The sequence below is a fragment of the Lepidochelys kempii genome, chromosome 8 (genome assembly GCF_965140265.1).
Source record: "Lepidochelys kempii isolate rLepKem1 chromosome 8, rLepKem1.hap2, whole genome shotgun sequence".
Taxonomy (NCBI): Eukaryota; Metazoa; Chordata; order Testudines; family Cheloniidae; genus Lepidochelys; species Lepidochelys kempii.
In genome coordinates, this window is record NC_133263.1 from 75,706,903 (window position 1) to 75,733,862 (window position 26,960).

The following is a 26,960-nucleotide window of genomic DNA, read 5'->3' on the forward strand; positions in this document are numbered from 1 at the left end:
TGTATGCTATTCTTTCACGTTACCTATATTGGTGGCTGTGATTTGGCTATGTATACGGTCTGGCTGGTTTAGACTGAGGATTCCATTCCCGAGGACTATGAGATTTTTCACATGGAGCAAAGCCCTTTAATGCATATTCTACTCTATTGCTAAAGATTTAGCATTTATTGCTTGATTTATTCATTCTGTTTCGGTATGCCAGAAGAAATCTTACACATCTTGCAAGATTTATATGCATAAAGTGCTCCATACCTTATTTAGTCATATGTCAAATCTATTTGATTTATTGGGTCTTCTAAGAATTATTTTGCTATGCTAAAATGGTTCTAAGCTTGTTTATACATTTATTCATATAGCAAGTAGATAAAGCAATGCCAAGAAGTAAGATAATTCAATCAAGCAATTAAGGGACCTTGTATGCTGTATTGTTGTTAAAGTGGACATGTAGCATCTGACTTTGCAAATACAAAAAGATCAACTATATTCTTCAGTTCTCAGGTTTTATAGAATAGTCTTTAACTATTACTTAAAGAATTTTTAAGAAGATGGTTTTATCGTGGCTTGAACATAAAATAAGTATTTACTTTAGGGCTCTTTAAATATTAAAATTACTTCTCAATTTATGACAATACCATCAAATTACCCAGATGAAACTCAACAGTTTAGGGGTCAGCCCCTCCCATCTTTAAATGATAAAAACAAACATGCTATACTTTCTTTCATACTGTCTACAACATAAGAATTGTATGAAATACAAAATAAGTATGATAATAGAACATTACTTGCCAAGATTTTAACTGCACCGATCTGGAAATTCAACTTTATTATTCTAACGGATATTGTAACTCAGCCCTCTTGCACATATGCAGTATTTTGTAGTAATGTATATTCTGTTAATTATAATTATGTTCATATATATGTGTGTGTGTATGTGTGTATGCAGTGTGGATGATTTGTGGTTGCTATGGAAACTACAACTTTGAGTTTCTTCCCATGTTTGCATTGAAAAATCTCAACATTGTATTAATGTCATTTTTGCACTTAATTTTCTTGGTTTTGAAAGAGATAAGAACAAAGGAAACACTTTGATCATCATTCAATATCCACTGCCAGTGACTACATAGGTTCATTTGAATTTGTAACCATTGAAATAAATGCAGGCACAGTTACTATAATGTACATATACGATTAAACAATCACACGTGCATTTGAATAGCCATGCCTTGCTACGTGGTTAAAAACTAGTGAAAATATTGTATTGTGTTGGGTGATTACTAGTGAACTCTCAATCTTTTCAGAGCTTAAGCTGACATTTTAAACTTCTCACATCTAGTTTCTTTCACTCTTTCTACAATTTTAAAATGAGGTTGGTTGGTTTGTTTTCGTTGAATGTATAGTTGAGCTTGAGTCTACCCCAGTGAATTTAGTAAGAATTTTTGCCACTGACTTCAGTGGGAGAAGGATCACGTGCTTAGGTCTTCCATTGGGTTAAGTGGAATTACTCCGGTTTTAGACTGATGTAACTTAGACCATAATCTCTTCCTTAGTATGTACAAAAATATCGTATTTTTTTCCTGCATGTTCTAAAGATAAATTTCTCTTTTCAAACTCTGGACAGAATTGTGTTTGAAGAATTTGAACGATTTGTCATCTCTTGATTTGATCAAGATGGATGAAGAATTTAATTTCAAACCTACAGGTAACATTTACTTCATAATATAATTTAGACTATAGTATTGAAAACATATTTTGAAAATATATTTATAAGGTTTAAAAATTATTCTTGATATGAGTTTATCATAGGACATACTAAAGGGCACAGCGATTGGCCAGTGAACAGAGAACCATTCAGGAGAAAAGAAAAGGAGTACTTGTGGCACCTTAGAGACCAACAAATTTATTTGAGCATAAGCTTTCGTGAGCTACAGCTCACTTACCTCCAGTGGAGTTCTACAGATGTAGCTGAGGGCAGAATTTGGGCCATAATGAACATACTCTGTATTCTATTATCTGAACTGAGTTTAATTTAGCAAATGATAGAAGTTGTATTCTTAGGACCATATACAGATCTGGATCCCTGTGCAAATCCTCGTATTAAATCACTGGAAATTCTGCTGTGGATCAAAAGATGGCCTGGTGGCAGTGATCTATGTATAATAGTATAAGGAAAATAAAAATGCAGTTCTGTTGCTTAGAAGAAGCAAGTATACTACACTTCTCTTTAAAAAATGCAGTAAATATTTTTAATCTTTATCTACAGAGACTGGAAAACTAATGGCTTGGTACTATATTGCATTTGATACAGTGAAACAGTTTTCCACAATTAATGGAACAGAAACTTTATCAGAACTGGTAATTTAATTTTTCTAAGAATATATATATGTGTATATATATGTACATCTGTAAGTTTAAAACAGAAAGTTGTATTGAAGACAGTTTATATTGTTTTTCCTTACACCAAAGAATTATGATGATCAAGATGTATAAGATGTGTCAAAATGAATTGCAATATTATTTTTTCGAGGGTTTTATTCTCTGAGATCTTCCAATTCTCCCATCTTTTACTTTCCTCAATTACGTAGCACTGAGTCATCTTACCCTTCTGAATGAAGGAATTCTGAAGCAATTCTGATTATATATAACATACTATATTATCTTGTGCTATTACTTCCATTATATTTTACTACTAATGACAATTGGATGAAAACAGGATCTGTTAAACAATATTAAATTGTTACAGATCACAATGATATCCAGCTGCGTTGAATTTTCAGATGTCAAGTTAAGAACAAATGAGAAGAAAATATTGAACACTTTGAATAAAGACAAGAACAGGATAACTATCAGGTACAAAAATGTCAGTGAATTAATGTACAGAAAGAAAGTATTTTTTAGTTAAAGTGAATAGCAAAAAATCAGTGTGTTTTATTATACAGGTTTCCAATGGAAGGGAAGATAAAAACAAGAGAAATGAAAGTAAACTGGTAAATATTTTGTGTCACATCTCATTGGCTTGAAAATAAAAGCCCTGATCCAAACTCCTATTGACTTCATTGTGTGCAGGCTCATGCCTTTAGATGCCAAACAATGTTGCTTTTATCTTGAACTTGCCTTTGTTTTTCAATGGAGTCTTTGACTTTTGTTTTATTATATTTTGTTTGCTTATATACTAAGAAATATTTCTTTTTCAGTCTTATTCAGGCTCAATTAGGATGCATTCCTATTCAAGACTTCACTTTGACACAAGATATAGGCAAAATTTTCAGACATGGCTTAAGAGTTACTAAATGTATGTTAAAATTCAGTGCATTTTGATATATTTAATAATAAACTGTATTATATTATTAAATATTTTTTTTTCTTTCTTAGGGTTGTCTGACTTTCTGGCATCACGTAAAAATAATTTTCCTGCATTATTAAACTCTTTGATTTTAGCTAAATGTTTCAGGTGCAAACTGTGGGAAAACTCTCTGCATGTATCCAAACAGCTTGAAAAAATTGGTAGGTACCAGAAAGAAGCAGTAATTATAATAGTGTGTCAAAGTTCATCATTAACTTCACTGTAAACTTTTAGAAGATCTGTTTTCTGGACTAAATAAGTCTCCCAACATTTCATTTGCCAGAATCATGGTAAGAAAGACTGTTGCAAAGATGATTATTTGACAGACCAGTATAAATTCTTTCAGAATTAGTAAATTCTTAACTGGATTAGTAACTAGAATGAAAACTTTTATCTTGGAATAAGAACAAAAATACACTAGAGAAAACATTTAAGGAACTTTTTCCAGAGACTTTATAGTATCAGATTCATGTTTATAAAGAAAATTTAACTATCCGGTCTCTTGGCAGAAACAACTGATATTTGAACTTTTAATTAAATATTTTTGTAATTTGTGATGTACCCTGCAAAATACTGATTTTTCTACTGCTTTGCTAATAATGTACACAACCCTGTCCTATTACATTACTGTTTTCCTCAATGGTACAGTCTTTTCACTGAAAATCCACACACACAGGGCACTTTCAAGGATGACATAATTGTGACAAATGTAGTATGTTAATGATGTCTGAGAGGCTTTAAGACAACTTATTTATTTACCTAATAGGAGATTACCTACAAAATAAATACAGGACTGACGCTGCTGTAATCTAACCTTGCTGCCTGAGTCTCTGCAGCTGATTCTTGGCGCTGTGTGGGAGACAGGAAGAGTGGTACCGCATAGAGTCCTACAGAATGTGGAGCAACTTCTTGCTACAGTTTGGCTCTTTAGGATACACCTTCTCTTTTAAAAAAAATTCACCATATTCTCTAACTGAACAAATTCTATCAGTGACTTAACATTTTTAATGTTATTTTTACAATTTCAACCAATCTAATTAATCTTCAGCACTTTTCTGTATCTGCAGTAATAGGGGTTTCTAGGCATTTCCATGTCTTAAACAGTCTGTTCACTCTCTTCGAAATAGTCTGAAACACAGTCGATCCATTACACTTTTTTGTGCTTCCTGTGATTTTTCACATTGCAACTGTGTTGCTCTATAATTGAGTAGTGCTAAATAAATAGCCTTTTCCCCTTCACTCTACAGAGTCCACATTCTTCAAATCTGTTTTCTTGTGCGTATCAGGAACTAGATATCATACTGAATTTCATAAGTTTTAGCCAGATGGATGCATTCTGTATTCGTGAACTGTGGTCCATTGCTATCATCGCAGTCCTTGAAATTCCATGACATGTAAATACAGACTTGGTGATCACGGTTGAAGCTGTGGTATCTTGAAGTATCAATCTGGAAAGTGGTTAAAATAGTCCATTATGATCAAGTGGTCATGTCTTTCCAGGGCAAACAAATCCATTCCGACTTTGCCTTCGAGTATTGCAGGTTGTTCATGTGGTATCATGTTTCTTTCCCCTTGTGTATCTCTGTATTTCAGGCAGGTTCCCCACTTGCTCATTATTTCGTCCACATCACTGTTTATATGTGGTCAGCATATTACTTCTGCTCTTTTTTTTTAATTTAGTCATTCCAAGGAGTTTTGGTGTGGGACTTAATTCTCATTTACAATAAGATCCCTTTACAACGCACTGGGAGTGGGAGTAAATGTACTTTGTAAAGTGGCCCTCATGTAAACGAGAATCAGGTCCATAGTCTTTCCAGTATTTTCCTTCTTATGACTATGGAAATTACTGTTTTTGTACACTTCATGAGTGCTCCCAAAATCACTGAGAGGTTCATTTTTATATGGCGAATATGATGTGTGGAAGCATTTGACTCCATCCAGTATTTAGAGCATGTATTACTGCTTGTATTGTTTCATCCTTAGCTGTTTCTCTTTCCTGCTCATCTTGTATTTGTGGCAAAAGGGCACGTGGTGCTTTTATCGAGTTCACATGAACTGGTAACTGCTTATTCTAGATCATCTATTTGGGAGGTAGCAAAGAGAACATATGCTCTTGACAGAACGTCTGCAATTACTAGATGATGTCCTGGCCAGAACTATAGCATTAAACTATACTTTTACTGCAGTGTAGACAGACCATGAAAGTATAAAACACCTGCAGCTGGCCCGTGGCAGCTGACTCAGGCTCGGGCTGCATGGCTAAAAACTGTAGATGTTGGGGCTTGGGCTGGAGCGGGTCACAGATGCTGGGCTCTAGCCCGAGCACCAACATCTACACTGCGGTTTTATAGTTCTGCAGCCTGAGCCCTATGAGCCCAAGTCAGCTGCCATGGGCCACCTGCAGGTGTTTTATTCCAGTGTAGACATATACACAGAAGTAACTTCTATATTCTTCAAGTACATTCTTGTGTGTTGTATTCAGCGGGTTAAGGTCAATTTCTGCTCCTCAGCTACAGTTGTACAGAAAATTGTGATACTTTGTACAGCCATATAAAAGGCCCATATATTTCTCTCTTTCAGTTTCCTCTTGTAGGTTTTTCTACTGCTGTCATAGCTCTTGCAGCATATTTTATTGACAGCCATTCATTTTCATGCCTCTATAGCAGTAGAGCTTCTAGGTTCCTTTTGAAGATACTCTTTCGGTGGGTCAAACAATTGCCAAATTAGAGTTGATATCAATACTTTCTTCAAATTCTTGAATTCTTTCATACTCTGGCAGCTAACTCCATTTTTTATCTTTGTGAAGTTAGTTGAGTTATTTGAACTACATAGTTGGGTGTGAATTTACTGACACAATTGAACATGCATTGTGGTCTTGGATATATTTATTTTTATTAAAATTTTGGGTCTGTGTATGTCAGTGTTGCATGAATCTTAGAAACTTCAAGCTTTGTGGTCAATTTATCTCATAAGTGTGTGATTTTCTATTTATTTTTTTAATTGACATTTGGCCTTGTTCAATTTAGGACTGTTCTTAATGCTTCTTGCACTTTCTAGTACCCTCCACATTTCTCCCTGATATTCAGCAGAAATGCTGCTTCAGGCTATTATATCCAATGCCAAATTTCTCCTCACTTCTTCCGGCAGGCAGGATTATGACCAATCACCATCCAGGATTTTTTCACCTCTTCTGTTTCTTCAGTTTTTTAGCTGCTTCACTCAGGGTAATATGCAAAAAGGCAATTTCTATGTCTGTATCTTGTTCTATTTGTCTCCCAGCCGGAGAATGAAACAGAAAAAGTGGGAAAAAAACATATCCTTATAATAACGTTTTTTCCTTCCTTCTTTGACAGAACCTCCCACTACTTCAGCTAGGCAGTGGCTAAAGCAAGTTCAGGAGCTGTGACAAACAAAATTTGTCAGCTAGTCCACTTCCTTAAAGGGGATAAAAGCTCACCCAAGAGGGTAGAGACATTTGCTGAAGTAACAGCAAACTAATAAAGTGATTGATGTGGTCTCTGGGGCTGCAAAAGACAGCCTGAACAAAGTTATCACAAAGGGGAAGGAAGTCTGTCTGTTAGAGGCTCTCCCTAAGTCAGACCTGGAAGAGGTGCTTCAATACTTCATTGAGGGAAGGGATCTCAACAAGCCCCTTCCTTTACTCTTACCTATGAAGTTCTTGACACAAACAAAGAGTCCTCCTTGGCTGCTAAATCTTACCAGGAGACTAACCTTTCCTCCCAGAAGTTATCTAAAAAGGCTTGAGGGCTTCTAAGTTGCTTAGTCTTAGCCTTCTTTCACTGTTCCTAGCAAATTGTGGTGATTGCCGATACTTTTTCTTCTAGTGCTGGTCCCTATGTGAATTCCACACATGGGTACACTTGAGTACCATGTGCCCAAGTCCAGAGGTTTTAACAAGCTGTGTCTGTTGCCTCACACACGTGCAGTAGGTCTCCTTGTTCTCCCAAATGAGGATATAAGAAGCGTGTGGGTCAGTGCCCCTCCGTTCCTTGTTACCACTGCATGGCTTGAGGCAGAATCCATAGCCCTCTCTTTCTTCAGCTTTTCAGAGAACCTGTAAATAAAATTGTAAATATTTATTCTTCCTAGATTTAGTAGTTATAGTTTTAGTGTATCTTTCTTCCCCTGACTGGGGATTCCCTCCCCACAGTCTGGGACTATGCCCGGAGTCCTGGGCTTCAAAAACTGTGTCTTCTGCCCTAGATCCTTCTCTGTTACTGACAAACAGCAATGCTATCTCTACTGTCTGAGTGAGACACATATCTCTGCAAAGTGAAGTATTTGTCACTTGTTTCCACCAATGCCTTGTAGAGCCTATGAGCTTTGCCTTAGGAAACACTTGATGGAGAAGGCCATGAGGCCCCTTTCCAGTCTGGGCCAGGGAGACATACGTAGGAGCGGAGCTTTTGGCTTCTAAGCCCAAAGACCCTTCAGGTCTTGTGTGCAAAGGGCACTGTTATGGGCACAAAGACCCTTCAGGTCTTCCCATATGTGTAAAGGGCACTGTTATGGGCACAAGGGCAGATCCTCGTCGAGGACTGTCCATAAGAGACATGATCCTTCCCTGAGTCCACTGAGGTCAGGTGCCTTCCCCAAGAAACTGGCTCCTCTAAAACCTCCTAGATTGCAGGGTAAAGTGTGTAGGAAGAAGGATCTGACATTTCCATCAGTGATTCTGTCACCAAAGCATAAGGACTTTTATCTGCCAGTTCCATCTACAAGTGTGGGTCTGGACTTCTTGGTTCCTACCTGTCCACCCAAAGTATGTACTACACCCAGGGACACGCTGGTATTGTTGGTGCCAACCACTGGGAACTGTTGCACACCGGGACACACAGAGACCTACATGGCACCAGTGGATATCTTTTCTACTTGCAGTCCCCCCTCTTCTCTGGCCCAGCCTTCCTAAGGGACAGATGATACTACTTTGATTTCCCCTTAATCCTCTCACTTATAGCCATCAGGCAGGATTGCCCTGGTACTGATGTGTCTGCCATTTCAACAAGGCCAATCTTCAGATTCATGCTGGCCCCTCTTACATCCTTCCTGGAGAGAGTCGAGCGCAGACAGGCAATTCAGGACTTACGGCCACTACCCTTATAGAGATGACTTCCCCAGAGACCGTGCCATAGGGTCCCCCACGAACAAGTGGCTCCTCCGTTCTGGCCTTATTGGGAGCCGTGGGATCCCCGTAACAGATGCCTGGGATCCACTCAGGAGTCTTTCTGCTCTTCTTTCACCAACAACTGGATCTGTGAGTGTATGAGGAGGATATTGAGCCAGAATCACAGGTACCAGCAGTTCAACAGGATTTCCTCCTCCTATCCAGATGAGGTAGTCTCTCCTCCATCCCCACCGAATAACCATAGACAATACCAGGAGTTGCTGCAAAGAGTGGTTAGCAATCTCTAGATACCCCTGGAGGAAGTCCAAGACCCATACCACTGACTGCTGGACATTCTGCAGCCTCAGGGCCAAAGTAAGATGGCCCTCCCAGTTAACGAGACCATATTGGAACTGGCAATATCAATCTGGCACAGCCCAGCATCCTGTAGCCCCACACCTAGGAGGGCTGAGAGGTACTATTTCATCCCAGAAAAGGAAGCCGAATTTATGTAGACTATTGGGCACTAAGCCAGGTGACATTCCATAACTGGTATCCCCCACCCTTCATCTTCGAGTTACTAGAACATGTGCACTCTACCAGAATTTTCACCAAACTGGGCCTCCGGGGTGTTTACAATCTAGTACACATCCTCTGTGGGCACTTTGAATATTTAGTAATGCCATTCAGTCTGACCAGTGCTCCAGAGATCTTTCAGCACTCTGTGAACAATGTATTTAGAGACATCCTGTAGCAGTATGTAGTCATCTTTCTTGATGACATACTTATGTTTTCAGATAACCCTGATCAGCATTGTTACCATTTGATTCCATGCTGGAAAAGCTATGAAAGTATAGGCTGTTCATGAAATTGGAAAAAGGTACCTTTGATCTGTCCTCCACAAAATTCTTTGGATACATCCTTTCTCCAGATGGATCAACAGAAGTTAGAGGTCATCCGCAGGGGGGCAACGCTCTGGTCCCCCCATGAGTTACAGCTTTTTCTGGGCTTCTTGAATTTTTACCAGAATTTAATTCCGGGCTTCTCAGGGCACATAGCCCCCATGAGCAACCTCCTCTGCAAGGCCATCACATTTGTTTGGACACGCAAAGCTGACCATGCTTCTGAAGAGCTCAAAGCTGCTTTCACCACCACTCCCATTCTAGCACACTTGGCCCTCACCCAGGCATTCAGAGTGGAAGCCAGTGTCTCCAGTGTAGTCATTGGAGCCATACTGTCTCAGAGACATGGTCCACAGCAAATGTTACACCCCTGGTCCTACTACTCACCCCTGCCAGATGGAATTATGATACATTAGATAAGGAAATGCATTAAATCAGCCTTTGAAGAGTGGTGCCATAACCTCAAGGAAGCCCAGCACCCAATGCAAGTCTTTTTTGATCTTGAATATCTGAATGCGGCTCGAGCTTTAAACCAAAGACAGCTCAGGTAGGCATTATTCTTTCTCCAGTTTGATTTTTGTCATCACCTATCAACCAGGAATGGGAAAGCCGATGGCATATCCTGAAAGGGAGACTATTGCTAAGAGAATGCGGAGCCTAATCAAGAACCATCCTCTCTCCTAAAACCTCACAACTTCCTTAGTGCCACAATACACCAGAACTTGCTTCATCTAATCCGATTCACTTCACAGGGCAATTTGTTAGCTCAGGAGGTGGTGGAACAGCCTGAGCAAATGAGACCCAGAACAAAAATGCAGTTCTCTACACCGGATAGGATCACCTACATCGATGGGCACATATACATTCCACCGAGGCGCCCCTGGCTAGAACGGCTACTAACACCCATCTTTGCCATGAACCTCCATTGGGTCCACACACCTTCCCATTTCTCCTGGTGGCCCCGTAGGTAAGCTGAAGTCCAGGATCACGTTGACTCTTGTGACCAGTGTGCTCATACCATGGTTCCCCTTGATGCCCTAGTACTCCAGAGACTTCCCCTAGACCCTGGGCCTCCATCACCCTGGACTCCATAGTGCAACTCCCTTCCTCTGGCCACACAGTCGCCTTAACTGTTGTAGACCAATTGATCAAAATGGTGCATTTCATCCACTGTATCGACCTAACCTCTGCTGAAACAATGGCTCGATTCCTAGCAGTTCATGTGATCCATCTTCATGGGCTTTTAGACTGTAGCACTTTGGACCAAGGCCCTCAGTTGGTCTTATGCTTTTGGCATGAAGCCCTCTGTCTAATGGATGTTCACACTTTTATTTCCTCCATGTACCACCACTAGACAGATGGGCAGAGAGAGAGGGTGAACTAAGTATTAGAGCAATACCTACAGTGCTTGGTTAATTACCATCAAGATAACTAGTTCTCCCTCCTTTTTTATGCCGAGTTCTCATACAACAATGCTGATTATGCCTCCACGAGGCAGAGTGCCTTCTTTGCAAATTATGGGTTCCAGCCTTGCTTTCACCTAGCTGTGCCAGCAGCCTCCCCGAACCCAGCAGCCGGTGACTGAAACCAACAAATTCACCATATACAGGAGAAACTTAAGGACCACCTTGAAGATGTGAAAAGGAACTACAAGTATGCAGTTGTTGACACCAGGAAGACCCAGCTCTCATGATGGGTCAAAAGGTCTGGCTTGCAGCAAAACACCTCTGAATGAATAAGCCATCCCATACGCTAGACCACCAGTTCCTCAGACCCTTCTGGATTTGTAAGCAAATCAACCCTGTCGTTCAAATGGCAGCTCCCTCAATCTCTTGAAAGTTATTAAGTTTTCTGTGTATCCCTCCGGAAGCATTACAAGATGGACCCCTTTCTTGATTGGTCCCAACAGCTGCCCCCACCAGTCCAGGTCCAAGAGTATTTAGTCCATGCTATCCTGACTCTAAACTGCAGAGGGGGAGAGACTGTACTACCTAATCAATTGAGAAGGTTAGGGTTAAAATACTCTGAGGAACCTGCTGCCCATGTCCATGCCCCTGACCTGCTAAAAAGGTTTCATCAAGACCCCTCAGATAAACCAGGCCCAGTGCCCATCTGGAGGAAGGATGCCTCTGGAGAAGGGGATGATATAAGGATACAGGGACTAGAACCCAGGTCTTAAAAATGTAAGATGGCTGACAGTCTCACAGTGCTACCAGGAGGCCCTAGTCAGGAAGCACCATGAAGAATAGGTGCTGCAGGAAGTACTGCCCGGGAGACCCCGAGTGGCAGTACCTTGTGGCCCTCTGATTGTTCAACCACCCTATTTAACCCTGGTGGTTGTCCCAGAAAATTTTCTGGACAGCCACACAGACTTTGGGCCTGCTGCAACTCCAGACCTCACCTCGTCTCCTCATTCTGGTCTCCAGTCCCAGCCTGACCCTTGCTTTTGCCTCCTGACTCTAGCCTGGTAGCACCTCTGATATCCAGTCTCCGATTCCAGCCTTGTACTACCTGTGGTCTCCGATCCTGGTCTGACTTTGATCCTGACTCTTTGTATTGAATCCAGCTCCAGTGATTTCCTCCGACCCCTGTTCACTGGTTACCCACCCTGATGTGTGGACCCCAGCCCAGCTGTGACCGCTAGATCAGACTGCCTATGCCCTGGTCCCTTACAACACATTTGCTAGACATGCACTAATCCAGGCTTCTGCTGCGGATTCAGCAATGGGATCTGCAGTACCGCAAGCGTCCTTGCTGCCTGCTTCCTCACACCCACCTCCAGTCTGAGCTCAGCTTGCCCAACAGCCACATGTGGAACACACATAGGGACCAGGACTTGAAGAAGAAATGGAGGTTACGTACTGTAACTGGAAATTCTTTGACATGTGTGTTCCCTATCTGTAGTGCACTACCCGTCCTCCGTCCCCTCTGCTTCGGATCTGATTAGATTCGCAGTAAGGAGAGGAACTGAAGGGGCAACGACCTGCACTGCCTCTTATGCCCTTGCTTGGGAGAACGAGGAGACCTACTGCACATGTGTGGGCCAACGGACACTGCTTGTCAAAATCTCGCACTTGGGCATATGGTGTGCAGCATGCGTAATCACGTGTTGAATAGAGATAGGACCACACATCTCAAAGAACTTCCAGTTACAGTAAGTAACCTCCATTTCTTTCAAGTAGACTTTTCTGTCTCAAGTTATTTGTATTCATTCCATAGTTCTAAGGAGGAATTTCCTGATTTGGAATCTACGTGCTGACTCCCAAACACCACAAGGGGAGACTGAGGAATTGGGAATACTTGCAGAAGCATGTTTTTTTTTCAGAATTCCCTGCTAGCTTATCCTTTAGTCCAATAGATCACAGAGACTGCCTGTTCTTTTCCTGATTCTAATCAGGTGTTTTGCTAAATCTGTTCAGGGACTGTATATTCTCCCAGAAGATTTTGGAGACAAGTGGCTCTCCCTAGAGTGGATTTTAGTTATATCTTCCTCCAAAAAAAATATACTTCACAGGGATTTCTAGCATATGCTTAAAGGATCCCCTGGGTAGTCAACAGGAGTCTCTTGCATGGAAGCTTATTTTATTTCAGTGCCGTGCTGTTTGTTCATTTGTGTGCCCACATTAGTTATTTGCTGACTGTTGGAGTTTTTCCTGAGTAAAGCCTGCAGGAATTGGCCCTTGATCTGCCTTTCTTTGATTCTATAACTTAGTAAAAGACATTGTCATTCTCAAATGTTTTATACTTCATTTTATTGCTTTTATGTTTTGTTTATACTGTTGTATAAATTGAACTACACAGTATTAAATTTTCTGACCACCTGAAGAGAAATAAAATTAACTATTGTTGAAAAGAAAATATTGACAACCTATTGAAAAAATGTTAGATAAAAGATCTCTTGTTAAAATTACTTATGCTTTATATTTGCTGTAATGCAGTTGTTGAAAGTAATAATTTGGGATTAGGAATTCCATATAAAAATATTACAACATTTTTCAATTTTTACAGGTGTAACACTGTCAAATGCAATGGTAAATGCAGGTCTGACATCGTTTAAAAAAATTGAAGATGCAAATACAAGGGAACTTGAATTGGTATTTAAAATTTTACATGCATATTTATATAAGGAAAATGCTAATGTTTAATACTTAATGAGTTATAGACTCCAATGTTTTAAGTGGTTTATTCTTGTTCAGTATCACACTAGATTAAAGAAATATGCAATTATCTGACAGAGGTCGTTGATTTTTTTCCTGAAGTTGGTTATTAAGTTGACGTTTTGCTTCAATTATAAGTTACATGTTAATTTTACTGACATTTTTGTATTACTATATGGGGGAAGAGAGATTCACCCTAGACCTTTCCACTAACTAAAAGAATAATAGCTCAAATTCAGGAATTTCATCATTATCCTTTTAGTAGTGGAAAGTTATAGAATGAAATCCTGGCCCCACTGAAGTCAATGGCAAAACTCCCATTGAACCTCAGTGAGGCCAGGATCTCACTGCAGATGTGGAAAGATGTGGGATTAAATTTTGCTGGGCTCCTGATGCACAATTTCTTTGGCATTTTTGCTTCTTAAGTGTGATAGCATCCTCTCCCCACAGGTGTAAGGAGCTCTTTGATATCTCCAAATGGTGTGGACTTCATTAATACTCTTGTTTTGCATTTGGGAATTTGTTAGATCTTAATATGCCTTCTCTCCCTGTTTTTTCCCCCTGGTTACTTGTGTTTCATCATTTAATACATTAAAGTTTAGGACAGTGTAGTACAGATACCTAATGTAGGCGCTAGAGGCAGCTTTTCGAGGTCTGGCTCTACTCTGGAGAGGAACAGCAGTTTGAAGCATTTCTGGCCTTTTGGTTAGGTTGCTATTCAGGTTACCATTGGAGGTAGGGAGATTGGAATTTTATTTTTTATTTTTTTTTAATGACTCAGGTGGCCTTACTTGGTTCATTGTCCTTGGTTTAAAATTTCTCTCATACATAGTTTTTATAGTATGATAAAATAATAGTAAAGTTGCAAAGTCAAGTACTCCAAAGTCAGAAAATGCCAGAATTAAGATTGCTTGTGCAACCTTAATTTGTCTCCCTTTTGTTTATGCGTTATGATACAATATTTAATTATATGATCACATATTACCTTCTCTGCAGAATCCCTGCCACATTTAGTGCGGTACTGCCTGGCTAAGGCAGGCTATTACCTACCTGTTCTGACAGTGCTGCGCCCTGGAAGTGGCCAACAGCAGATCTGGCTCCTAGGCGGGGGGGTCAAGGGGCTCTGGGAGCTGCCTGAGCACCAGCTCCGCACTCCCATTGGCTGGTTCCCGCCCAGTGGGAGCTGTGGGGGCGGTGCCTGCGGGCGGGAGCTGCGTGGAGATGCTTGTGCACCTCCACCTAGGAGCCGGACCTGCTGCTGGCCCCTTCCGGCGTGCATCGCGGTTTGCAGTGCCGGGACAGGCAGGAAGCCTGCCTTAGCACTGCCGCTGACCAGGAGCCACCCGAGGTAACCCTGTACCCCAATCCCCTACCCCAGCTCTGAGCCCCCCCAAAATCTGGAGCCCCTTCCTGCATCCCAAACCCCTCATCCCCGACCCCACCCCAGAGCCTGAACCTCCAGCCCAGAGCCCTGACCCCCTCTTGCATCCCAACCCCCTGCCCCAGCCCAGAGGCCCCTCCCACACTGTGAACCCCTCATTCCCAGCCTCACCTTGCAGGCCTCACCCCAGCCCTGAGCCCCACCCACACCCCAAACCCCTCATCCCCAGCTCCTTTGGGTCATGGGCATCAACAGTTTTCTTCAACTGGGTCACCAGAAAAAAGTTTGAAAACCACTGTTCTAGACAATACCCTGCACTACACAGCCCTGATTCAGTCCAGAGGAAGTCCATCCTGTGCACTGAATGAGGCAGGGGTCTCAAGGAAAAGATATGTGGTCATGTAATCCAAGACCATATCGTGAACCATATGCACAAGAGTGCCAAATTAAGATTGCAAAAGATGACTTTTTGTGTGCTTGACTTGGCAACCTTTTTGTTCTGTTAACATAGTTTTTGTGTGTAATTTCCTAGATTTTTTTAAAAAGCAAACTGAAAAAACAAATACCATCATGTGTGTTCATATTGACATCCAAATGGTTCATCAACAGGGTTAGAACCTCTAGATCCCCAGCGCTGACCTCTGCCACTGAAGCCAACAGAGTAAATGATAGCAGAAGATAACCTACTCTTGCTATGTGAACCAGCACTAGAGGGGGATAAGACACATTTTACCAGTATTTCATAGATAGTTGCTCTCTTTGCCTGTTCAGTCCCAGTCTCCACACCTCAGGCTTCTTGTCCCAGTCTCCTTGCTCAGCCAGTCCCTCCCTTCCCCCCTCCAGCTCTTAGTCCCAGGCTCCAATTAGTCCAAGGCTCCCCCCAGATCCCAGTGTCAACCCACAACTGCCAGTCACTGTCTCTCTCTCCCCTTCCCCCACTTTCAGCGTCAGTGTCACCAAGCTCCTTGTTACAATCTACTCCTTTCCTTCCCCCTGGTCTGGCTCTTGTTCTTTATGCATTCAAGTCAGGCAGCTTGCTCTCTTATGCTGCCTGGGCTTAGCACAGGGTCCTTGAGTGCCCATGAGAGGCAAGCTCCCTGTTCTCAGTTTTGGTGCCTGATCCTCCCCCCCCCTCCCCACCCCACCCCCGGCCCATAGCAGATAGGAGCAGCAATTACAGAGAAAGTGTTGTTTCACTCCTGTATTCCTGTGTTCAGGCGTGCTCTGTTCCTGTTTGGGCATGGTGCATGCCTAGTTTGGATAGCACTAGGAGCTGTGCGGGGACGGAGCAGTTTGACCAATGTACATGGCAGAGGGGCATTGCTGGCACATGATGGCATATATCACATTGAACCTGCACATCCACCAATGTGATATGTGCCAGCAATGCCCCTCTGCCATGTACATTGGTCAAACTAGACAGTCTCTACGTAAAAGAATAAATGGACACAAATCAGATGTCAAGAATTATAACATTCATAAACCAGTCAGAGTACACTTCAATCTCTCTGGTCACGCGATTACAGACATAAAAGTTGCTATATTACAACAAAAAAACTTCAAATCCAGACTGCAGCAAGAAACTGTTGAATTGGAATTCATTTGCAAATTGGGTACAATTAACTTAGGCTTGAATAGAGGCTGGGAGTGGCTAAGTCATTATGCAAGGTAACCTATTTCCCCTTGTTTTTTTCCTAACCCTCCCCCCACCCCCCCCCACCCCCGGCGTTCTTGTTAAACCCTGGATTTGTGCTGGAAATGGCCCAACTTGATTATCATACACATTGTAAGGAGAGTGATCACTTTAGCTTTAGATAAGCTATAGATAAGCTTTAGATAAGCTATTACCAGCAGGAGAGTGGGGTGGGAGGAGGTATTTTTTCATGCTTTGTGTGTATATAAAAAGATCTTCTACATTTTCCACAGTATGCATCCGATGAAGTGAGCTGTAGCTCACGAAAGCTTATGCTCAAATAAATTGGTTAGTCTCTAAGGTGCCACAAGTACTCCTTTTCTTTTTGCGAATACAGACTAACACGGCTGTTACTCTGATCCCTAACACAAAGGCCACTCTTGCCAAATGTCAGTTCCCTGCTCCGAAGTCTGGGGGTGATAGAGCTTCTCAAAGAAAAAGTCACCAGAATTCTTTTGACATAAGAAAAAAAGCTTTGTTTTGCAAACCTCATTCTTGGAAGAAGATGAACTGTTTTAGCTGAAACATTTACCCTCCTGCCCAAAAAGTTCAGCCTGTGACAGACACCAAAAAATGGAAAATTTCAGCCTAATGGTTAAAGTTTGACAGAGTTTTAAGTGACTGAAAATAGTGTCTTAGAATTGAAAATGTCAGGAAACTTTAATAGGTGGTGCTACTAGCCTATAACATTAGGACAATGTACATTTCCTTAGGGCAGAGGTTCTCAAACTATGGCCCGTGGACCACCAGTGGTCTGTGAACTCAATTCAGGTGGTTCGCAGATAGTTTCCTCTAAGGTGTGCGCCTAGGCAGCTGCACACAAGACAGTGAAGGGCCATCCACCTAATTAGTAGAGTTGCAGAGGCATGGGTCCACAATTAGGTGCCTGTACCCGGGAGAAGACACACATGTAAGGTGAGGTGGTGGCCTTGGGAGGAATAGGGGATAGGTGGGAGAGGTAAGTGAGGTGAGAAGAGGGGGTAGGGCGAATTTGGGATGTGCAGGGGTGCAGCCGCCAGAGAAAGAGGCGACTTTTCCCAGCCCCAGGGGTGCGGCTGCCAGGGAGAGATGGCCCTCCTTCCCAGGCTTAGCTCTGTGGCTACTGTGGCGGGGAAGAGACCCCCCACCCTCCTTCCCAGTGCCAGCTTGAGGGCTGCTGCAGTGTGGGAGAGAGGGCACATCCATCACATTAGAAAAGTAAGATTACTGATATTAAACTATGAGTTGTGTGCTTTTATTTATAGAACAAAAAAACCCGTTTTTTTTTTTACGGTAGTTAGCTATCAGTACAAACATTTGGAAAGATCATTAAGTGGTCTGCCGAGACCCTCAGCAATTTTCAAGTGGTTCACAAAAAAAAAAAGTTTGAGAACCACTGCCTTAGGGGAACCCCTGTGGATGCTGGGTCATCTAGTAACTTCTTTTTATTGTGGTATTGCCAATCCTGCATCTAAAACAACTCCTTTCTCCTACTCCACAGTAATGTAGAGGAACTATGGTCCTTCCAAAACGACAATAGACGCTCTCGATGGTCCCGAAACACTTATTTGTATGAAATTATGCTTGGACCTCCATATATGTGCTATCTCAGTTTTCTCTCAAGAATAGACCTTACCCAGGACTAGGGTTCCCCCGCCCTTACTCTGAATAGTATAATTTATCAGATAAAGTTGTTCATATTCATTCTAGCGTGATCTGATCCATTTTAATGGAGGCAGTCTTCTATAGCATTTTTTTTTGTGTGAGCGGAGGGGGTGGGGGACTAAGGAGTTTAGTAGGTTCCAAGTTCCTTGCCTGTTGAGGATTATGAGAGAGGTGAGAGTCAACCTCTGAGAGACTATTCTGCTTGTGGCTGAACAGTTATTGTACATCAGAGCAACTGATATTTTTTCTTGTCAATTCTTTCCTGGTTGGTGAAGCAATAACTACTTCCAGTTAAGACATTCCTTCATCAGGATGAGGAAAGAAGAAATTATACCATCCCTGGAAAATAATTATCCCTCTTTAATAATAAGTACAGTATTTGCAAATTATGGGCCAAATCTTCAAACGATATGGAAACCTCCAACTTCTTTGATATTAAGGGTAGTTGTAGGTGATCCTGTGCATTCTCTTGTTAAACTTGTTTATTTGGAAGTTATTTTTATTACTGGTAAAACATGATGACTTGTAATATATCAGAAATAAAACTAAATATTTGCAGATTTTAAACAGACATCCTCCTTTTGGAAACCAAATAAAAGAATCTGTGCTACACCTGCCAAAATATGAACTTGGCATTGAACAGGTAAATTCTTCCAATTGCTTTACTGGGTAATGCTTTTTATGATTGTTTTGCTTTAGAATTCTGCTAACATAGTAAAAATAAAATGTTTCAATAAAATATTACAATAGTAAATGTGTAAGTTCCACATCGGGGAATATGAAATGAGGCATGCCCTCTTCAACCTTTCCATGTGTTGTTAAAGGCCTGCCCATTTAATTTATATATATTGTGTGTTCCTAACATTGTTCTTTGTGACCTCTCTATGGCCACACTCCACATTTTAGGAAATATTGTCATAAGAAATCAAATGTTCCTGAAACACAAGTTCATTCAAAGACTTCTTGAGTTAGTTGTCTACATTCTACACAAAATATCTGATCTCTTTCTTTTCTTGTTTCTTCTGTTTGTCAGCAACCTTTTTATGTTAAAAGATGCGAAAGGAGACAGTTCACCTATTGATCTAGCTCTTTTGAATATGTAAATCTGACAGCTCTCTTCCATCTTAAATATCAAACATGAGGCAAAAAGAGGTCAATAAGAACTTTTTTCTGTTTTTAGATATCAGATTCAGGAACATACAGAAACAATAGCTGATTAGAATCAAATAATTGATACCATGCATATCAAAGGAGTCATGACCTAATGCTTTGGGTGGGAGACAGGAAATCCTGAATTCTGATACTCACTCCCTCTGTGGTGTTGGGCAAGTCACTTAACCAGTCTGCCTCAGCTTTCTCATCTGCAAAATGTGGATAATAACACTTAATTGCCTCATAGAGTTGTTAAGACAATTAGTTACAGTTTGTACTTTGAAGATGAAAAACTTGATATAAGTTTAAAGTGTTATGACTATTATAATAATCAATTCCGTTTTAGTCTGTCATTTTGTAGATTAGCACAAGTACTTGAATAATGTATTAGTAAGTCTAAAATCCTTTTCAGAAGGAAAAGTTAACAATGATAAATGCTGCACAAAGATCGGCCTGCATTATTAAAGTTTTTTTCTCCTATAAAATTGAAGCAAGAAGTATCTAGTTTTCTTGCTTCATCCCCAGACATATTTACATACGAATTAATAGGAGAAAAGGAGGATTTTTCTTGTCTTATTCGGTATTCTTTCCTGTGAAGCTAAGATTTTGACACATGTATTTGTGTCTGATGCATTTTTTGTTTATGCCAACAATAGAGGATCAGTATTTAATGTATTTACTCTTTTTCAGCCAAGATTTATTGTGATTATATTTTAATTTATATAATCCAAATTGGACCCATAATAGCTGATATCAGTAACTGAAAAAAACCAAGACATCTCAAATCAGCATTTGAAATAGCATTATATTGTTTATGAAAAATATACATACATGTAAAATACACTTTGTTTTTACCATAAGTTTCTCCAAAGCAATTATTTCCCATATTTTCCATAAAAATTCTTCAAAATTACGGGCACAGTTCATTTTTTTAGAATTTGGTGATCATGTTACTGTCTTCCATTAACCACTGATTAATCTTTTAAATGGTATAATTAGTACCCAGCTGTTAAACTTAGTAAAGGGATACGGAAGCTTTGACTGTTAGATTACCAACGTGAGCCAGACTGAACTATGCAGTGTTGTAGTTGTCAGTCCCAGGATATTAGAGAGACAAGGTGGGTGAGGCAATATCTTTGATTGGATCAACTTCTGTTGGTGAGAGAGACGAACTTTTGAGCTGCTGCTTCTACCAGACCTGAAGAAGAGCTCTATGTAAGCTTATGCTCAAATTTGTTAGTCTCTAAGGTTACACAAGTACTCCTTTTCTTTTTGTAAATACAGACTAACACAGCTACTACTCCGAAACCTATGTAAGCCTGAAAGCTTGTCTCACTCACGAACAGAAGTAAGTCCAATAAAAAATATTCCCTCCTGCCCCTTGTCTCCCACATAGAACTGGCAGTTGTGACTGTAAGTCATTATAATAGGAAGGTTCTTTAGGGGTTTGTGAGAAAGAAGTTGATGGTCTCAGTCTAATTTGTCATGAAAAAAGTCCACTCTCAAAACTGCCATGATTAGCGCTCATCATTGCAGTCTTAACATTAGAAAAAGAATGGAGACCGAACTAGCTTCACTCGCCTAAAGTAGTCTCCTTCTAAATCAGACAGATACTCATTCGAATGAGGAACAGGGCAAGTGCTGAGAAAGCTTGCCTTGCTGCTGTCTGTAATGAACTTGTTATTTGGGTGAATGGAATAATAGTTGATTCACTTGCATCACCAGTCTGACATATTTTGAAAACACTAGGATTACTTAATAAAGTTCTAGTAAAATAGGTATTTTATAAATTCCATATTTCTAGAAAGCACCTGGTTTAAAGACTGTAAAACATGTTGAAATGCTAGTAGAAACAGGGCATGAATCTTTATTTCTGGTGTTTGAACTCCAGCAATGGATACATGAGGAGCATTCATATCTATCTTTGGATTTACTAGTAAACAGACTGTTCCACCAGAAATCACTGGTGGGCATCCCTCATAGAATCAGGTTTCTATTTTCCTTGGCAGTGAACAGAAGGGGTTTTTCTGTGCTGTTCCATTCATCTTTGGCTAGAAGTGCAGAGCATCTTTGAACAGTCATTCAAACTTAGAATCTCGGCAATGAACTCACGATGATCGCCCTTTCTGATTGTGGACAAAATAAATGTGTGTTCTGTTGAAATTGCACCTGTCCAAATTGAGCCTTTGTTCTTGGTGTACAAATTCATGAAAAGGAGTGTGGCTTACTCTGAAGTGTTTTTACTGGTTATATCATTTTATGTATGATTTATTTTCCTAGCTTGCAAAATATAATGATACAGTGGCTGAAATCTTAGTGACCATCATATTAACAAACTTTGAACAACTTCAGATTAAGAGAACTGCACCAGATTTTCACTATGTAACCTTACTCATAGGAGATGCTGATAATCAAGTGGTTTTTAAACAGAAAATTATGTAAGTGTGATCAGTCATGTTATTTACATCTTTAGGAATGTCATTTTGTATTATTTCCATGAAGAGTCAAATAATATATAGTTGGTGTAACATTTTTTATATTAATGAGACTAACGAAATATCTGTTATTTTAGTGGAAGTCCTGCTGCAAATGGATTCCCTAGGCCCTATTCTCTGTTGCTCTGTGTCCTGTGCAAAATGCGTATAAAGTGCTTCCTGATTTCGTAGCATTTTACAGGTGCTTTGCACTGGTGTAAATGGCTAAACAAGGCGCAGTCCAAAAAAGTCAGTCCCCTTGCATATATCATGCCATTCTAAATATCTGTGCAGTTGTGTTATCAATTTTATTGATTATATTGAAGCCAAAAGCATCCAGTTTTAATATAAATACACAAAATTTACATTACTTAATGCTTACAGAAAGGAAACTTTTTGAATTGTTACTCATGAAAATTAGGTACTGAATTATTTACATAGGCAGCACTTGCCTACCTTCCCTACACACGTTTTTTTCACCTGGCGGAGGAATTAGACACTCTCTCTCCAGTTGGATGAGCTGTACATGAAGGGAATGGGAAACAAAGAGTAAAATAAATCTTCTCCAACTAAATGACCTGCACCTGGGTCCTGATCAAGTCCTCACAAAGAGGAAGGCGTGCTCTTTCCACCTTGCAAAACTGGAATGTCATCTCAGGACCCTGGCTATCTTAGGGCTGCATCCCTGAAGGCACATCCTATTGGAATGTTTTTGAGACCCCTCATCAATTTGATCCCCTGAATCAAAACTGCTCTATGGTCTTTTACCAGATTTCCATACTGCTAGCATCGCAAATAACGTGACTTTTTTTCATAAAATGTTTACCACTATCTTACTGTCCATTGATGGACAGTATATATAATCATTATATTATTATATGTTGCAGGGATTCTGTCTTGCTGAAAAATGGAAATTGGACTAAAAAAATTGAAGTGAAAAGAGCTCTTAAATCTGAGGAACTTAGTATAAATTTAATTAGCTCTGAATATGGTAGGTTTATTGATATGATTAGTACTTTAAAATATACTTTTAAAGATGTTGAATAAATAGTGAAACCAGTTTCCTTTATACCAACCCAAAACTTCAATAAAAATTAATTAATTATGAGATTTTTTTTCTAATGTAACTGTTTCATGTTAGTGTCATATACGTTGCAAGTCATCTCTCCTTGCTCCCTAGGATTTAACCTGAGCCCTTCTCCCCAAAACTCTTTAGAAGACGACTCCAAAACATTTCAGCCCATACTTATCCCCATCCATCCCCAAAGTTTTCCAATCTCCTCTCCATCAGTTCTGAGCCACATACCAATTCATCATATCAGATTTGCCTGATTTAACATTGATTCTCTTAATGGCAAATCGCTCCTTGTCTTTAACCTTGTGTAAATGGTAATATAAGAAAATATTTTTCAATTTACATAAACATTTTTGTGTTCCATTTCTAAAAGTTGGGGTGGATATTCAGCAAAACTATACAGCCTTTTACTTAGGACCAAAAAGGTTTGGAAATGAAGTGGTTTTACAAAGAAAATTAGAAGCTGAGTCTTCACCTATGTATCATGCCTCTTCAATAAGATCAACAGGAGCGAGAAAGGATACAGGTAATTAATAATACTCTAAAGAATAGAGTCCCATATCCTGCTCCTGTTGAGGTCAATGGACGTTTGGTCAGTTACTTCAATATGAGCCGGACTGGGCCCCATATTTGTTCATCTTTCTTCACTTTTGGGTAAAATGTTGTATGAAAACACACTACAATATATTAAGGAATTTAGTGTACTGTGGCTTTGAATCCAGTATAGACAGTTGTGACTATTTCCATCAAGTCACAACAAGGGCATAAAGTGTTGCTGTATTGGCTCAATAGGTAGTGAAGTACGTTTCCATAGGGAAATGAATTAGGGAGAGAAGTTGGACATCTAGTACCTCATGCCTTCAGAGTTTTAGGGTGGTGTTGACATGATGCTCACAGCTTTTAGTGGGAACAGTTATTGCTTTGCTATGAAAACAGTCTTAGCAACCCAAAGAGGAAGTCTCTCTGACAAACAAGAAGCAGTTGACTTTTTTGACCCAAAAGTTTTTTGAGGGTGAACAAAAATCTAGTGTCATGGATGACTTTGTTCCTTTTTCTCCCTGAGAAACCCTCAATAAAATCAGTGAAATAGAAAAACGGCAGCATTTCTTCTTCTATTACCTCAGGAGGTGCCTGTAACCGAGAGACCACCTACATGAAACTTGGGAACAGAGAATGCAGCCATCACTGTAAAAATAAAGATGTATGTGGACACGACTGCTGTGAGTTTCATGAAACCTCATTATTTCTAACATCTAAATTCAAAGGATCTAATTCCCTCATTTACACAAGTGTAAATTAGGATTAATTTTGTTGATATTAATGGTGACATTGGTATAAAAAGAGTACACAGCAAGAGAATCATGCTTAAAATGTCACTATGATGCAATCTAAAAAGTAAAAATTAATAAATAACTGCAGTATAATTATTCTGTAGCGAATACAACGAAGAGTAATATTTTACAGAATTTGATAGCAATGTCAAGCTTTTCATATTTTTGTATGAAAACAAATGCATCAAAAATTGTCTCTTATAAAACATCTAAGATGAAATCTTAGCCCTGTTGAAGTCAAAATTCCCATTGACTCAAATGGGGCCTGTATTTTACCCCTAAAATTTAATCTGAAGAATCTTCAATTCCTTTTCTTAGGTAAAATTGGAGTTTCACAGAAATCTGAGTTAAAGAGAGATTCAAAGTTTTCTTCATACCTAGCTGATTTAAGGAACAGAAATGCAATTTCATCAGTTCCCCCAGTCAAACGACTAAAGGTTCGTTTTAACACACGTTCCTGAAATTTTTTTTATTTAATCTTATTTATTGAATATATAAGTATTATGGGTTGAAGGTATTTTGTTAATCACATACAGACACATAGGATCAAATGTGTCCCATTGCTGTGAAATATGGAAATAGCAAAGGAACACAAAAAAGATAGGAAAGGCCCAGTAATCTTGGAAGGGTGTAGCTGCTAAGTTGTATGCTTCCCATGAGCCTGTGGAAGCCTTTTTCTGCAAACACTGCCTGATTTGTACTCTGCAGATTTAGGAAAGTATGGTGGACTAAGTAGCAGGCATAGCTGGAAGCCACCATTCTATGTGGCAACCTAGGGAAATACTACCTGAAATTATAAGTAAAAATTAATACTGGTGTCCTGAGAGAATTATGCTGCCAGGGGAGATGTTAAGAGTAACATTATTTTTAGATTCTTAGACTCTACAAAGTATCAAGGCTAAGCGCTTTGCCCCCTGGATGTGCCTGCAAATCTCTCTTCCCTATGGGAAGAATGTAGCATCTGAGTTTCTGCAATGCTTATTTCCCCCTCCTTGCAGTTTTTTCTGCAGTGGAGGATGATTTGGCCCATAGATAACAGAGAAAGAAGTGTGGTTAACAGTCTGGTCTTGCTGAGATATTTGCATTACTCCAAGATCTCACTGGCTAAATTGAGTAATGTGATTTATAAAACTTTTTAAAAAATCTGTTCCATCAGGTAGCTGCACATTTCATGCATTAATTCTATAAAATATGAATAACAACTTTCTTCCTATAGTGGCTTCCCTATTTTTTGGAAAGTGCAAGTGGTGTGATGCAGACTATTTACAATAATACACTAATCATCTGTAATAATTTTTTTTAGATGCAGATACAGTTAAATAAATCTCAAAATGTGGATCTGAAACCATTTGTTTTTACACCGAAATCTTTGCTGCCAGCATTGCCAAGGTATTATATTATCGCTATAAGTAAAATAAAATTTAAAACCTGCTCAGTTTAAATTCTCTCACTGGCATAAGCAGTGAAGACCTGTTTTATGAATCAAATTATTTTTAATTTGCAACTTTCTTGTGACTCTGTTTTACTGATTTGTATGAAGGTCTGACTACACACAGTCTTCTGCCTCAGCTTCACGAGAACACTGGAATAATGTTAACATCCTTGGTAGACCTCAGAACCAACTGCAATCAGAGAGTTATGAAAAGAGTGGTAAGTTATTACTAATGTATGAGATTTTCTATGATTTTTTTCATTGTTTTGAATTAAACGTTTCTTGCAGAATTAAACCTGTTGAAATCACTACAGCAACCACCATAGTGCTGCAGGGAACTGCATAATTAGGGCAATACAATATGTTCTGTCAAGGTAAGGAACTTGATTTGACATTGGCTTTTCTTCTAAAAATCAATTAAAGTTTCAAGAACAGATCTCAGCCAATAAATGTCCCTTAAAGGAAAAATGTACTGGTTAGTTCTAATACCTTAGGGCCCAATTCTGTAAAAACTTATTACTGAGTTGGATGCTTATGACTGTGCTCATTCCCATTGATGCCAGTTGTAATGCATCAGATAGTTTACCTCTATCTCCTTCTTTTTCCACACACGTTTCCCATCATCAGTGGAGTATCTGAGTGAAAAGTGAGCATTATGCTTTGTATTGTTGGGCTCTTAAAACAGCTAAATTAACCTTTAGTAAAACCTCTCTATTTATATTAAAAACTAAAGTTTTATTTTAATATCTTTCAAGGTTCTAATTGCTCCATAAATGTGAGCATATATCAATAGTCAATGAAACTTTATTGCTGCTTCCCATCATTGTTGATGAAGGTCCCAATCCTACCACATAAACTATTTTCATTTACATACACTGCATGTTAAGTGCTTTCCATTTCTAGTGCACGGCGATTTACAGTATACAATTGTGTTCTATTTCCAGTGTTCAAAAGGTAACAAAAGAAATAGAAAATACTGCTAACTTGAATGTGTATCTCCAGAAATGTACTGCCTCCACATCTGCTTATGCTCATTTCTGCTACTCAAGCAATGAAAGGAAATGAAAACCCTTCTGCATAGTACTCTCAAATAATGTTTTAGTGCAGCTATCTCTACATATTTTAGTTAAATGCTTTTAAAATTAATTGTTTAAAATGTGTTAGTCTGCTGTGATTAGTTTTGGGGAGTTGAATTTATAGGAGAGGGAGACAGTGAGTAAGACTAAATAGAGTGAATAAAGAGCAAATGAATGG

At 39.6% G+C, this 26,960-nt stretch overlaps 1 protein-coding gene across 1 annotated transcript in view; it reads left to right on the forward strand.

Annotated features, from left to right (window-relative positions):
• Positions 1-26,960, forward strand: part of HFM1 (helicase for meiosis 1) — a 123,417-nt gene that overhangs the window by 65,024 nt on the left and 31,433 nt on the right. The window contains exons 19-33 of the mRNA XM_073358226.1: positions 1,619-1,699; positions 2,261-2,352; positions 2,741-2,847; positions 2,937-2,984; positions 3,192-3,289; positions 3,370-3,501; positions 13,376-13,461; positions 18,802-18,885; positions 21,675-21,832; positions 22,756-22,859; positions 23,317-23,469; positions 24,068-24,163; positions 24,593-24,711; positions 25,578-25,663; positions 25,815-25,924. Of these exons, the coding sequence (XP_073214327.1) occupies positions 1,619-1,699; positions 2,261-2,352; positions 2,741-2,847; positions 2,937-2,984; positions 3,192-3,289; positions 3,370-3,501; positions 13,376-13,461; positions 18,802-18,885; positions 21,675-21,832; positions 22,756-22,859; positions 23,317-23,469; positions 24,068-24,163; positions 24,593-24,711; positions 25,578-25,663; positions 25,815-25,924 (1,554 nt within the window). The remainder of the gene's footprint in view (positions 1-1,618; positions 1,700-2,260; positions 2,353-2,740; positions 2,848-2,936; positions 2,985-3,191; positions 3,290-3,369; positions 3,502-13,375; positions 13,462-18,801; positions 18,886-21,674; positions 21,833-22,755; positions 22,860-23,316; positions 23,470-24,067; positions 24,164-24,592; positions 24,712-25,577; positions 25,664-25,814; positions 25,925-26,960) is intronic.